This window comes from Pan troglodytes, chromosome 19 (genome assembly GCF_028858775.2).
Source record: "Pan troglodytes isolate AG18354 chromosome 19, NHGRI_mPanTro3-v2.0_pri, whole genome shotgun sequence".
In the NCBI taxonomy this organism is placed as follows: Eukaryota; Metazoa; Chordata; class Mammalia; order Primates; family Hominidae; genus Pan; species Pan troglodytes.
In genome coordinates, this window is record NC_072417.2 from 78827618 (window position 1) to 78842494 (window position 14877).

Genomic DNA, 14877 nt, shown 5'->3' on the forward strand with positions numbered 1-14877 from the left:
TAAAAAAAATCTAGGAATAAATTTAACCAAAAGTAGTAAAAGTTTCTACACTGAAAACTTAAAACACTGATCAAAGAAATTAAAGAGAACACAAAAATGGAAAGATACTCCATGCTCATGGATTGGAAGAATTAACAATGATAAAATGCCCACACTACCCATAACAATCTATGGGTTGATTGCAATCTGTATCAAAACACCAATGAGATTCTTCAGAGAAATATAAAAAACAATTCTAAAATTTGTATGGAACCACAAAAGACCCCAAATAGCCAAAGTGATCTTGTGAAAAAGTTATAAAGCTAGAGGAATCGCACCATCAGGCTTCAAAATATACTGCAAAGCTATCATAACCAAAACAGCATGGTACTGACAGAGAAATATACACACTGACCAATGGAACAGAATAGAGAACCCACCACACCTTTACAGCTAACTCATTTTTGACAAAGGTGCCAAGAACATACCTTGGAGAAAGGACAGTCCCTTCAATAAACAGTACTGGCAAAACTGGATATCCATATTTAGAAGAATGAAACCAGGACCCTATCTCTCACCATATACAAAAATTGAATCAACATGGATTGAAGACTTAAATGTAAGACCTGAGAGTATGAAACTACTTGAAGAAGATATTGGTCTAGGCAAAGATTTTTTTTGGTAAGACTTCAAAAGCACAAGCAACCAAAGCAAAAGCAGAAAAATGGGATTATATCAAGATAAAAATCTTGAAAAATATTGAAGTAAATATACATTAGTATTGACTTTCTGCAAGCAAAGAAAACAATCAAGAGTAAAAAGAAATGAGAGAACATATTGGCAAACCATCCATCTGACAACAGATTAATAACCAGAATTTATAAGGAACTCAACAGCAAAAAAACAAATAATCCAATTTAAAACTTGGCAAATGATCTGAACAGACATTTTTCCAAAGAACACATACAAATTGCCAACAGGGCATGTGAAAAAAATGCTCCATATCACTAATCATCAGAGAAATGCAAACCAAAGCAATAATGAGAGGATATCCCATCCACTTAAAATTGCTATTATCAAAAAGACAAAAAACAAATGCTTATGAGGATGCAGAGAAAGGTGAACACTAATACATTGTTAGTGAGAATGCAAATCAGTATAGTCACTATAGAAAACAGTATAAAGGTTCCTCAAAAAACTAAAAATAATCTAGCATATAACCCAGCAATTCCACTGCTGAATATATATCCAAAAGAAAGGAAATTAGTATACCAAAGAGAGATCTGCACTCCCATGTTTATTGGAGCATTATTCACCATAGCAAAGATATGGAAACAACATAAATGTACATCAGCAAAGGGGTGGAGAAAGAAAATGTGCGATATATACACAACAGAGTATGACTCAGCTATAAAAAGAATGAAATTCTGTCATTTTCAGCAACATGGATAGAATTAGATGTCATTATGTTAAGTGAATTAAGCCAGGCACAGAAAGACAAATATTGCATGTTTTCATTCATATGTGGGAGCTAAAAAAGTGGATCTCATGCAGGTGAGAGTAGAATGACAGTTACCAGAGGCTGGGAAGGGTAAAGAGGAGAAGACATAAAGAGAGGTTGGTTAATGAATACAAAAATACAGTTAAACGTAAGGAAGAAGTTCTAGTGTTTGACAGCACAGTGGGGTGACTATAGTTAATAATTTATTGTATATTTCAAAATAGCTAGAAAAAAAGATTTGAAATCTCCTTAACAGAAAGAAAAGATAAATGTTCGAGGTGTTAGATATCCTAATTTTTCTGATTTGATCACAACACATTGCAAGAATGTATAAAAATCTCACATACATCTGATAAATATGTACAATTCTTACATATCAATATAAATTTTTTAAAAGTTTGCATAATTATCAGCACTAATCATAAACAAACACACATACAACAAAAAACAAACCAAAAAAGTCTCCCCAGACCTAAACTGTATGTGTGTGTACACACACACACACACACACACGAGACTTAGGGCACAAATATCTGCTTATTTTACTCACTCCCACTTCTCTCCATTTAAATATAAAACTTTGATGATAGCAAATAAGCTCTTCTACTTTCAATAACTTCCCAAGTCGAGTCACTGTCTTTTGCTGTATTGACCTAAGGCATTTTCATTTATTCTAAATAGAATTTTTTTCATCACAGGGCATCCAAAAAGACAAAATCAAAAACCTCTGAGGAATACAGAACTCCAATTTTTAATGGTTCTATTAGAATACTAAAAATTAGGCTACAGAAGGACAAAGGAGGATTAATCTTGTAATTTTTAAATGCCTACTTTAAAACTAAACTAATTCATTTATAATTCTAGGTTTTATTTTCAAATAACCTTAACATAAAATATACTCTCTTTTAATTTTCTCCAAGTAAAACATAGTTTTCTAGCTTCAGACAACTAGACTTTGAAGTTAAGCTATTGACTTGCTCTCCTGGATTGCCAGAAAATAAAGTGCTCTTTAATGTGCAGCAGAAGGCAGAGGGAGAAAGAGGAAATGATTCTTCGGGAAACTGTGAAAGCCATTGAGAAGGGAGCAGTCTATTTCCATCTACATCCATGACTCCACACTGACATTGAGCTTTGTAGTCCCTCTCAGGTAAGGATGATAGACCTTTGAACATGTAAATACTCAAGCATTAATGATGATAGGTACCCCTGCTTATTTTGTTAATAAACAGATGCTCCAGATATTATTCTAATACTTGTTTAGTGGACTCACTGTGATACGAGTGCCTCACATACAAACCAGATAAAGTAGGAGAGCTGGGGCTCATGTAAAAAAGGGTCTAAGGAACATCAATTTCTTCTTGTTACATAGGAGATACATAAATACATTTAAAATATTTGATTTGGTTTGATTTGTGTATTTTGTCAAAGTAACAACAAAAGTCTTAGTTTTTCTTTTTAATTATGCCAATAATTATTTTTTAAGGTTTTTTTTGGCTTTTTAATTTTTTATTTCTTTAAATACTTATCCTACAATAGTACTCCAAACCTCAGCATCACACACTATACCCATGTAACAAACCTGCACATGTACCCCCGAATCTAAAAAGTTGAAATAAAAAAATTATCCTATAAAAAGTCTTAGTTTTTGTATAAGACAAGATTATAATCCCTGTCATAGTCAAGAAAGCTTTACAATTTAGGTCATTCAAAAGCACATTAATATAAACCTTCATATAAATGAACATCAATTCATCGCATTCAAATTATGTACACATCCTAAGTTTTCCAAGTTATTTGTGTATGTTTTTACCTGGTAAATTAAATTATTGTTGTATTTACAGGTGCCATTATCTATTACACCAGGCTATAGCTTATATATCCAGAGGAAAATGCCAACTTTAGGTTCACCAATATTTGTGGAACATAATAAAAAATATACGGGATATTGTTGGCCAATCAATTTTATAATTCTAACCTGAGGATAACATTTAATTTAAAGTTTAAGGATATAAAACTTCACGTTTTTTAGCAAAGGAAAAAGTCATGGAAAAGATAAAAGTAAAAAGAACAAAATTGAGGTTGGAAATCCATCTTAAGCCAAAATGACAATGTCTTCATAAGTTAATATTAATCCTTTAATTATAAATTTTAAAGGTTTAAGTAGTTTCTATGACCTTAACTTTGAATAATTATGCCATATGGAGCTTTTCTTAAATTTGAAAAAGATGCTGAATTGTTGCTCAAAGCCTTTTCATGATTTCAGGCTGGCAGAATTCCAGTATAATCCTTCAGACACCACTTAAAATTACAGACCAGGAACCCAAGCTGGTAAATGCTATGACAAAATGCTAAGAGCCTTTTACTGAGTAGAGCACATTGTAGAAAACGTTTGATGTGTTGGTATATTTATAAATATCAAAACATGAAGCTGAAAACAACTATTTATAGTGGAGAATTTACAAAGGAAAAGATGAACAGATTAGACGAAATTTAAATAAAATGTTTGTGTATCATAAAATTAAATCATAAAAGGCAAATGCCAAAGATATTTGCCACAAAGATAAGGGTTTTATCATTCTAAATATAAAAGGAGTTTATTAGATGAGCTGATGAGAAAAACATTAGGACCCTAAAGGAAGAAAAACTGGCAAAAGACATGAACAGGCAATTTCCCGAAAATGAAATATAAATAAATAACAGGTAAATCCATTGTAAATGTTCAATCTCTCACACTTAAATAAACAAATTAAAACAACTGTTTTTCACAAACATGTACTACAAATTAGGTAAAACTACTAATAAATCTACAGACTAAGTAGATACTCTACTGAAGTAAATATACATTAGTATAAACTTTCTGAAATGCAATTTGACCTGTTAATTCTACTAGGATTTTAACCTAAAAAAATTGAAATTGAAAATGTCAACAAAAGTTTATGTATGATGATGCCAATCTCCACATTAAACAATTAAAATAAAATCTAAAAGTTTGGCTGGGTGCAGTGGCTCACGCCTATAATCACAGCACTTTAGGAGTCAAGGTGGGCGGATCACCTGAGGTCAGGAGTTCAAGACCAGCCTGGCCAACATGGTGAAACCTTGTCCCTACTAAAGATACAAAAATTAGCTGGATGTGGTGGCACATGTCTGTAGTCCCAGCTACTTAGGAGTATGAGGCGGGAGAATCACTTGAACCCGTAAGCCAGAGGTTGCAGTGAGCCGAGATCAGGCCACTGCACTCCATCCTGGGCTACAAAGGAAGACTCTATCTCAAAAAAAAAAAAAAAACCTAAATGTTCTAAAATAAAGAAATGACACAATTAATTACATCTGGCTGGGCGCGGTGGCTCACGCCTGTAATCACAGCACTTTGGGAGGTCGAGGTGGGCGGATCACGAGGTCAGGAGATCAAGACCATCCTGGTCAACATGATGAAACCCCGTCTCTACTAAAATACAAAAAATTAGCCGGGCATGGTGGCGCGCATCTGTAGTCCCAGCTACTAGGGAGGCTGAGGAGGGGAATCGCTTGAACCTGGGAGGCAGAGGTTGCAGTGAGCCGAGATCGTGCCACTGCACTTCAGCCTGGCGACAGAACAAGACTCTGTCTCAAAAAAAAAAATTATGTTATATCAAAGGCCGGATGAGGTGGCTCACGCCTGTCCTCCCAGCACTTTGGGAGGCCAAGGTGAGTGGATCACTTGAGGTCAGGAGTTCAAGACCAGCCTGACCAACATGGAGAAACTGCGTCTGTACTAAAATACAAAATTAGCCAGGCATGGTGGCACATGCCTGTAATCCCAGCTACTTGGGAGGCTGAGGCAGGAGAATCACTTGAATCTGGGAGGTGGAGGTTGTGGTGAGTCGAGATTGTACCATTGCACTCCAGCCTGGGCAACAAGAGCAAAACTCCATCTCAAAAAAAACAAAACAAAAAAAAATTTGTTATACCCATAAAACAGGATATCATGAAACAATGAAAACAATATTTTCAAAGAATTTCAAATGACATGGGAATATTCTTAGTATAATGCTTTAAAAAGCAAGAGATCAAATTAATTAGTTTGATCTTGGGCAGCTAAGTTAGTATGGCTATTTTACATATACATTAAATTATTACTATTATATCTGAGTGGCGGTAGGAACAGGGAATTTTACACCTTTCTCCACCTTCCCTATTTTCTAAAATATCTTCTATTTCAAGGAAGGTTATTTTTAAAATAGCTGAATAGGTTTCTAAAACCATTGTCCAATTTAGATACCAAAGTTTAATCAAACTTCTGAAAATTACACACTATCATCACTTAGTAATGTTCTTTAATTTTTCAAAAGTTCATATTTTATGGACTTTGTTTCAATTAGGTTTGAAAAGATTTTAAAAGGCCACAAAAGAAGCTTTCACTTTGCAAAATGTCAATCATTTACTCTCTTGGATTCTTTATTTGAAGCATTTTGACCTTGTGGAGGTATTTCATGTTTCTCTTAACTCAAAATCATTGAAGATATCATTTGGGTCTAAATTGCTGCTGACAGAAACTCAGGTAGGATGTGGACTTAGGAATTCTTTTATAACCTTAACATCGTAAGTGCTACTGAAACAACACAGACCCATATAGAATGTCACACTGAGATTATTTATTATTCTGGTATTATTGTCCTCTCCTCTTTGAACCTCAACTTTATACTCAATGATAGAAAATGAACTTCTAAACCTCTGAATTCTTGACTGGGTTTTAAACTGCTGGCAAATATTTTAAATTTCAGATTTATTTAAATACGATAAAAACATCCAACTTAAAAAGATACTGTGAGAAGAGTTCAAGCAACTGGCAGAATGACATAACAGACTCACAACAGAATCAGCAGCTTGTTAGTTTTATTCAAACTCACAGTAAAAACTCGAATTTTAAAAAATTTGTGTAGAAAAATTCAAAGTATGTCTCAATAAAGATTAATGCTATGTTTTTAACTTATTAAGTGATATGAAGGAAATCAAAACACTAAAAGAACATATAAATGAGTATTTGAATACAAAGATGTATCATATCCTACCCAAAGTATTTATAATGATTTGAGATCAAATGTGGATAAATCAATATTAGTTTATTCACATGACCAGGCACAGAGGCTATCTTGAATTTCTCAGTAGATTATCATTCTTTTTGTTTTGTTTTGTTCTGCGAGACGGAGTCTCGCTCTGTTGCCTAGGCTGAAACACAGTGGCGCAATCTCGGCTCACTACAAGCTCCGCCTCCCGGGTTCACGCCATTCTCTTGCCTCAGCTTCCCGAGTAGCTGGGACTACAGGCGCCCGCCACCACACCTGGCTAATTTTTTGTATTTTTTAGTAGAGACGGGGTTTCACCGTGTTAGCCAGGATGGTCTCGATCTCCTGACCTTGTGATTCGCCCGCCTCGATTATCATTCTTTTATTCACTCACTTAATATTTAATGAGTGCTTACTGTGTGTAAGGCACCATGCAAGCTCCTGGGGCATTAGAAACAAATATTTCCTGCTTTCAGGGAATTCGGAGTCCAGGTCTTTACTGCATTTGAAAATGCTAAACTCCTTTGACTATTTATGTAAAAATATCAATCACTGGAAATACAAATTACTCGATGTGAGCACAGCATTTAGATATCATCATATGGACTCTGAGGTTGGTGAATTCCACCAACTGGACAAAAACCGAACTCATCGCACTCAACACCAGCCTATGTAAAAGAGAGTCTTCCCTTTCCCCAGACTCTCCCTTTTTGTCAACAAGTCCCTCCATTCTGGTTCATCTCAGTACCTCTACCCATGTCAGCTAAAAGAACTGTCCTCAAACCTCCCTTCTAAATTCTGGGATCCCTTGTGTTCTCATTTCAATCCAGGAGCATTCCATTCTTCCAGATGCAGGATACCCATGCTCCCTCCTCTACCTGCAGAACTCCAATTCTATAGGAACAAATTCCCTTATATCTTCTTCCTTTCCAAGGCATTCCACTGTTCAGCTGGAAGCCTGTTTCGCTTTTTTTGAAACTCCTCACCTAAGCAGACTACTCTGATTCTTTACTAAGAATACAGATGCTATTAGCTACAAGGTCTTTCCAAGTCTTGTCAGAGAGCTTCTCTATATCTTTACCAATGCTTGACTTCCTTCCTCCCTTGGTGAAGGTCATGCCTCCTGTCACTCATTCATGTCATACCCGGAGGGCACCTGCCCCGAGCTGGGTTTTCTAGGCACTGGTGGTACAGAAGTAAACAAGCTAGACAAGGTCCTGCTAACAGAGCTTATGTTCTAGTGGGTGGGAGGAAACAAGCGAACAAATAAAAGGATGATTTCAGGTAATGCTATGAGCTATGAAGACAATGGGACAAAAAAAAGTTGGCATAGGTAGGCCAGACTTTGGATGAAAAGGTCGGGGAAGGATGCTCTGAGGAGTGTAGAATGATGTCGAGGAGGTTGGCCATTGAAAAAATCATGTGGAGAAGCATTCTGGAAGAGGGTGACAGCAGCTGCAAAGACCTGGAGGCAGGGGAGAGTGTGGCACATTCTGGGAAAAGACCAATGGACCCTTGCAGCCTTGTAGCCGAGGGCTGAGGTAGCCTGTGCTGCGTCTGTGCTGGGGATGCCATTCCCACCTGCACCACCTCACAGATCACAAGCCATCAATGATCTCTGATTCTTCACATCATTAAGCTGTTCCTCTCCATTAGTCCCTTTGTGTACTTCAAAATGCTCAACCCATGTTCAGCCCCAAAATACATTCTCTTTAACTCCTGCTGCTCTTTGGAACTACATCTTTCTTTTAACATCGTATTTTCCCAAACAACAGGATGTTCCCTCACTTCCACTTCCAGACTTATCTTTTGAAACCCTGTTACTGGGCACACAATCATTTTCAGCGCACTGTCCAAGATCATCAATGACTTTGTGGTTTCACATCCAGTGACCTTTCTTCAACCCTCATCCTTCCTGAGTTTGGGTCACATTCTTGACAATCTCCCTTTCCAAATAGTCTTTTCCTCTATTTCCATAAAAATGCATTCTTCTCATGTTCCTTCTACCTTCGTGACCCTTCTTCGACTGTTTCCTCCCTGGCCTCTCAAATGGAGCTGTACCCCTAAGTTCTTCCTTCACAGTTGCCCTCTCTCTCCCTCCCTCCCTGCCTCTTTCCCCCTTGCTTTAACAGTCCCACTCACTCTCAAGGCCACTGGCCAGGCCTTCTCTGTGGGTGATTCCCACAGCTGTTTGTCTCCAATCCTGCCTGCTCTTGGGATATCCAGAAGCATTCTTTCAACAGCAAGGGAAAGTGTAGTGTCACTTCAAACTCCACATGTTCTTAACTCAGTTCAGCTTCCTCCTCCTCCGACCAGAAACTTCGACATTCCTGATCGATTTATATTTAACCAACCTAATCAGTGCTATCTCTATGATGATTTTCAAATGTCCTCTTTGTCCCCTTGCTACTGCCGACACTCTCACTGCCTTCTCACGCACATCTGCTGTGCCCTCAAGGACCTCCTGCCTGGATTAATCCAGTCCTTGTTACCTCCTGCTGCTGCTACCACATCTTGCCAACACCAAGAGGATGATGTTCCTAAGAATCACTGGAATCTTGACACTTCATTTCCCCAAAACCTTTGGCAACTCCTCACTGTTTACCCAATGAAGCAAAAATGCTTATCACAGCTTTGGAGACTTTCGATGATCCTGAAGCTATCTTAGCTTGGTCGCTAGCTCTCCCCTGGATCAACCTCTATGTCATGGAAACGGTTTTGTTTGCTCTTGCTTTCCTTATTCTTTTGACTTAGAATGCCATCCAACATATCTACTAATTAAAATCCTACTTATGTTACTTATGTCTCATTCAAGTAACATCTCTCCCAATTAATTTTCCCGATTTCCTCAGCAGAAAATGATTTTCCCCAAATTCACACTGTCTTGCATTATAGTTATCTGTGTAGTGTACTTGCAGTATTTTTCTTGCAGTCACTATTATTTTTTCTATTTGAGGACAGTGGCCCCCTCCCCTGTTTTTCATATACCCACAGTGCCTGGGATAATGCCTTTCTGGAATATAAAAATTCAGGTTTCTAATACTAATTTTTAAATTATCTTTACCCTGTAAATTATCATCACGTATAAACCTACGTTTCACGAAGTTCATCTCCTATTAAAAAGAGGCATTTAGAATGTGAATATATAATGCAGGAAAATTATGGCCTAAATTGGATGTGTTATATGTCTGACTTTGGCATATCCAATTTTCTTAAATCAAGGTGCACAGGTATCTGTGCTATTTAAGAACATTTACTTAGAAATACTTTGAACTGCTAGAAGAGTTGACTGAAGCCAAGGTGAGGTGAGTGTAAGAGTTAACAGAAAAGATAAGTGGCAACACCACTTTCCCCGTCCATCAGTCTCTCTTTTATCTGCTATTGTCAAAGTCTGAGACTATACCATATAAGAATATTTCCTGGCCTGGCGTGGTGGCTTACGCCTGTAATCCCAGTACTTTGGGAGGTCGAGTTGGGTGGATTGTCCAAAGTCAGGAGTTTGAGACCATCCTGGCCAACATGGTAAAACCCCATCTCTACTAAAAATACAAAAATTAGCCAGACGTGGTGGCAGGTGCCTATAATCCCAGCTACTCAGGAGGCTGAGGCAGGAGAGTTGCTTGAACCCAGGTGCCGGAAGTTGCAGTGAGCCAAGATCATGCCACTGCACTCCAGCCTGGGCGACAGAGTGAGACTCTGTCTCAAAAAAAAAAAAAAATATTTCCCTAATTCCTGAACTGTATATTTTAGCATCGAGACATTATTATTTTATCCTGCTGTGAGGGAATTATCACTAACATCCCACTTAGCCTGAACATGTCCCGAGAGGCCCAACCTATTGGTCTTGTAGTCTTCTTCCTTTCGGCAAAGAGGAATTCCATCTGTCCACTGGCTTGGGAAAATAGCCTTGGTGCTGCCCGTGACTGTTCCACCCTACTTCCCACCCCCCAGCATATTCCATGAACCAACAGTGAATGCTGTCAGGTCTACCTTCAGAACATATCCCAAATCTGATCAGGTTTTACTACCTTCATTGCTATTGGCTAGACCCAGCTCTCTATTACCTTTCCTCTATATTTTTGCAACAGCGTTTTAACTGTTCTCTCTACTTCCTCCTTTGCCATCAATTCAGTCTATTCTCAGCACAGCAAATGATGACATCCTATTCAAGTGTGAGTCAAATCATGTCACTCCTATGCTCAAAATCTGCCAAGTTCCTCTACTCATAGAGAGTCAAAGCAAAGCCCTCTCACTGGCCTACTCAGACCTACGTGACCTGGACCCACACCCTGAGGTTTCTTCTCTGGCCTCATCACTTTCCCTCTTCTTCTCACTCATCATTTCCAGACACACCACTTTCCCTGCTGTTCTGCCAAGAAGTCAGGCTCACTCCTGCCTATTTACAGTCCTTTTTCCTATTTATTTCTGGGTTCATAGCTATGCCGTCAAGGGCCAAATCTGCTGAAATCTGACTTTCAAATTAATTAAAGTACAATAAAGCAAGTACCTTAGGATCTCAGTCTATGTAAAATCAATGTAGTAATGGCTAGTATGGTATTGCATACTCTTTAAAAGCTCAACATTATTTGAAGATGAAGAGGGATAGGTGGAAAGAAATTAAACAAAATTTAGATGATTCTTAAGTTACCCTTTTCAAGTTTCTCATTCCCAAGATAAAGACTGGTCTTAAGAAACTCAAGAGGCAATTTTGGAAATAGCAATTCACATTTAGTACCTGACTAAAATAGTTATACTTTTTCTGAACGTCAAAAGAAAGAATATTTGAGATTGCACCTTTAATATAAGTCCAATCAAAATGTGTAAACATTATATTGACATTTATTCCAATAATATATACTTCTAAAAAGACTTTTCTTATCTCGACTGAAATATCAACCTGGGAAAATAAGTCATCATTTATGTGACACTGTTATAGAAAGCTGTAAAATCTAGAAATGCTTATTAGACAACTGAGGGAAGATCTGAAACTTAGTCCCATTTAGGAAAATTTAGGGATACAGCCCCAGTATTTCTAATCAAAATAATATTGGACAATATTATAATATCACTTTATTACAACGTGTATTTAATTACTATGGAATAGGATATTCCATATAATCCCTTCCATGAAAGCCAAGGGAAAAGTTAGGAAATTCCCTAGATTATTTTACTGGTACTTAGACATAGGAGCAAGATACTTAAATTCCTCGATTGAAGAGTTTATACATTTAAAGAGTAATGCCATGTCTACTACCTTTTGGAGATTAAATATAAGGGTCGTGGCAATGGATTTTAAACACGGATTTCAACTGCCTATTAAAAAACTAGTTAAATATCTTACCTTTTCCAGTGTCATCTCTGTCTCAGCAGCATGAGTCTTTTTCAGCTCTATTTTCATCTTTTCTGATTCAGCCTTCAGTTTATTGATGACAATCTCATGTTCCCTTGTAGCCCTTTGCTTTTCCTCTTCACGAAGAAGACCAAGCTCTACCAGCTGCTGTTTCCGCTGTGAGTTCACATTGATCAATTCTTCTCTCAACTTGTGAACCTGGGCCTCCATGTCGGCAATAACCTTGTTTTTAAAAATGGAAAAATGGGCAGAAGATATGAATAGGGAAGTCACAAAAGAAGAACCAATGGCAAAAGGCCAATAAATGAAATATGAACATATGGAATAGAAAGCTTAGATTGCACTCCATCCTTCCTTCTTTCCTTCCTTCCCTCCCTCTTTCCCTCTCCCTTCCTTCCTTCCCTCCCTCTTTCCCTCTCCCTTCCTTCCTTCCCTCCCTCTTTCCCTCTCCCTTCCTTCCTTCCCTTCCCTTCCCTTTCCTTCCCTCCCTCCCTCCTTCCCTTCCCCTCCTCCCTTCCCTTCCCTTCCCTTTCCTTCTCTTTCCTTCCCTCCCTCCCTCCTTCCCTTCCCCTCCCCTCCTCCCTTCCCTTCCTTCCTTCCCTCCCTCCCTTCCCTCTCCCTCCCTCCCTTCCTTCCTTCCTTCCCTCCCTTTCCTTCCTTCCCTCCCTCCCTTTCCTTCCTTCCTTCCTTCCCTTCCTCATTCCCTCCCTCCCTCCCTCCTCTACTTCCTTCATTCCATATTCCCATGTCATTCCTTCCTAGCTCAGAGGCAAATACCACCTGGAACATTTTACCATACTTTTGGATCTTTAAACAACATATTGTTTAGTTTTACTTGTTTCTAATTTCTATGTAAATGGAATATTACATGTATTTTTCTGAAACTTGCTTTTTCAAATATTCAATATCATCATGTTCCTGAAATTCATCCAGTGTTCCCTATTGGATTTTTACTTTTTATTGATTGATTTCTGCTTTTATTTTTATGTCCTTCTTCCTACTTTCCTAAGGTTTATTTTGTATTCCTTCTTCTAACTTCTTATTTTGGATACTTAACTCATTTATTTTTTATCATTTCTTCTTTTCTGATTTATAAATGTAAGACAACAAATGTCTCTCTGGATACTGATTTAGTTCCATCTCTTTGGTTTAGATATGTGGTATTTTCATTATCGTTTAGTTCAAAATACTTTTTTAACTTCCATTATAATTTTTGTCTTTGACTTATGAACCATTTAGAAGTACGTTTCTTAATTCCCAAGCATATGGGACATATTAGTTTCCCAGGGTTGCCATAACAAAGTAGCACAAACTAGATGGCTTAAAAGAACAGAATTTTATTCTCTCATAGTTCTGGAGGCTAGAAGTCTTAAAATCAAGGTGTTGGCAGAGTTGGTTCCTTCTGGAAACTCTGAAGGAGAAGCTGTTCCATGCCTGTCTCCTAGCTTCTGGTATTTCCTGACAGTCACTGTGCCTTGGTGTGTAAATGCATCATTCCAATCAGTGCCTTTGTCTTCAGATGGATTTGTTCTCTCTGGGTGTCTGTGTCTCTGTGGTGCTGTATTTTATAAGGACACTGGTCATACTGGATTTAGGGCCCACCTTATTCCAGCATCACCTAATTTTAACTTGATTACATCTGCAAAAATTCTATTTCCGGCCAGGCGCAGTGACTCATGTCTGTAATCCCAGCACTTTGGGAGGCCGAGGCGGGTGGATCACAAGGTCAGGAGTTCAAGACCAGCCTGGCCAAGATGGTGAAACCCTGTCTCTACTGAAAATGCAAAAATTAGCTGGGCATGGTGGTGGGCACCTGTAATCCCAGCTGCTCGGAAGGCGGAGGCAGAGAACTGCTTGAACCTGCGAGGTGGAGGTTGCAGTGAGCTGAAATTGCGCCACTGCACTCCCGCCTGGGCAACAGAGTGAGACTCCATCTAAAAAAAAAAAAAATTCTATTTCCGGTTCTGTGTAGACAGGAAATTTTGAGAGGGACATCATTCAACTCAGGAAATGGACTTCAGTGGTTATTGTTTTGTCATTCACTTCTAATTGCACTGTGGCCAAAGAATGTAGTCTATCTCCCATTAATTCTTTGCAAATTTTGAGAATGTTTGATGGCAAGTTATGTAGCCAATTTTTTAAAAGCTTCATGTATGATTGCTAAGAAATGTCTATGCTGTATTTTCTACAGTTTTCAGTGCTATATCCTATACATGCCTATCATATCAAGCTTGTTACATAGTTGAAATCTTCTGTCACTTACTTACTGCCACTAACACATTAGCCAGCAATGCAACATTTTCCAAAACACAGTGATAAATGTTTCATTTCATGCCTAATGTATGTTCAACAAGCACAGCCTAAACCAACATTTCCTTGACTGGAAACCAGAAAAATAAAAAAGTGACAGGAATCCAAATGTCACATTATGATGCTGGGAATAAGAATACAAAGCTAAATGATGAGAAGTTGCTTTGGTCAAAATATCTACAAGAATTATTTCACTTTCAATATAAATATTATATTCATCCGATTTTTAATTTTAACAATTTTGTGATTTCTACATGATAAATAATAATTGCTATAATTTTGAGTGTTTACTTTGCACCAGGCATCTTATTTTGGATTGTGTTCAGTATACATTAGCTCAACTATTAACCCTGTGGCCTCTCTACACTAGACTGGAAAAGACATCTAGAACAGTAACATTTGTGTTAGAGGAAAGAAAATGCTTTATAGTAATAAATCTGAGCCTTCCAGGCTGGAGGTGATAGGATGTCCCATTTTTATCCTGCCTTTCTAAGAAAAGCTTACTTGAACTAGTCCCAAAGGAATATGTGAGAGGACTTTATATAAAAGGCTGATCCTTGTAAACCTGTAGTGGAAAAATTAGTTATTTTTTCTTCAGGAAATCTATGCACTGTTTTAACATCTATTTGTTTCTCTATTTCATAGATTGATATCTGTGTATCAATAATCAGCTGTGGATCAATTGTCCGTGA

The 14877-nt window shown here is 37.8% G+C and overlaps 1 protein-coding gene across 28 annotated transcripts in view; it reads right to left on the bottom strand.

Moving 5' to 3' along the window:
* CEP112 (centrosomal protein 112) overlaps nt 1-14877 on the bottom strand; it is a 555600-nt gene that overhangs the window by 203370 nt on the left and 337353 nt on the right. For all 28 annotated transcript variants that reach the window (XR_010153365.1, XM_054670600.2, XM_024350558.3 and 25 more), the window contains one exon: nt 11867-12097. Coding sequence is in view for 27 of the 28 variants with exons in the window: in XM_054670600.2 (XP_054526575.1) it covers nt 11867-12097 (231 nt within the window). In the remaining variant the exon portion in view is untranslated. The remainder of the gene's footprint in view (nt 1-11866; nt 12098-14877) is intronic.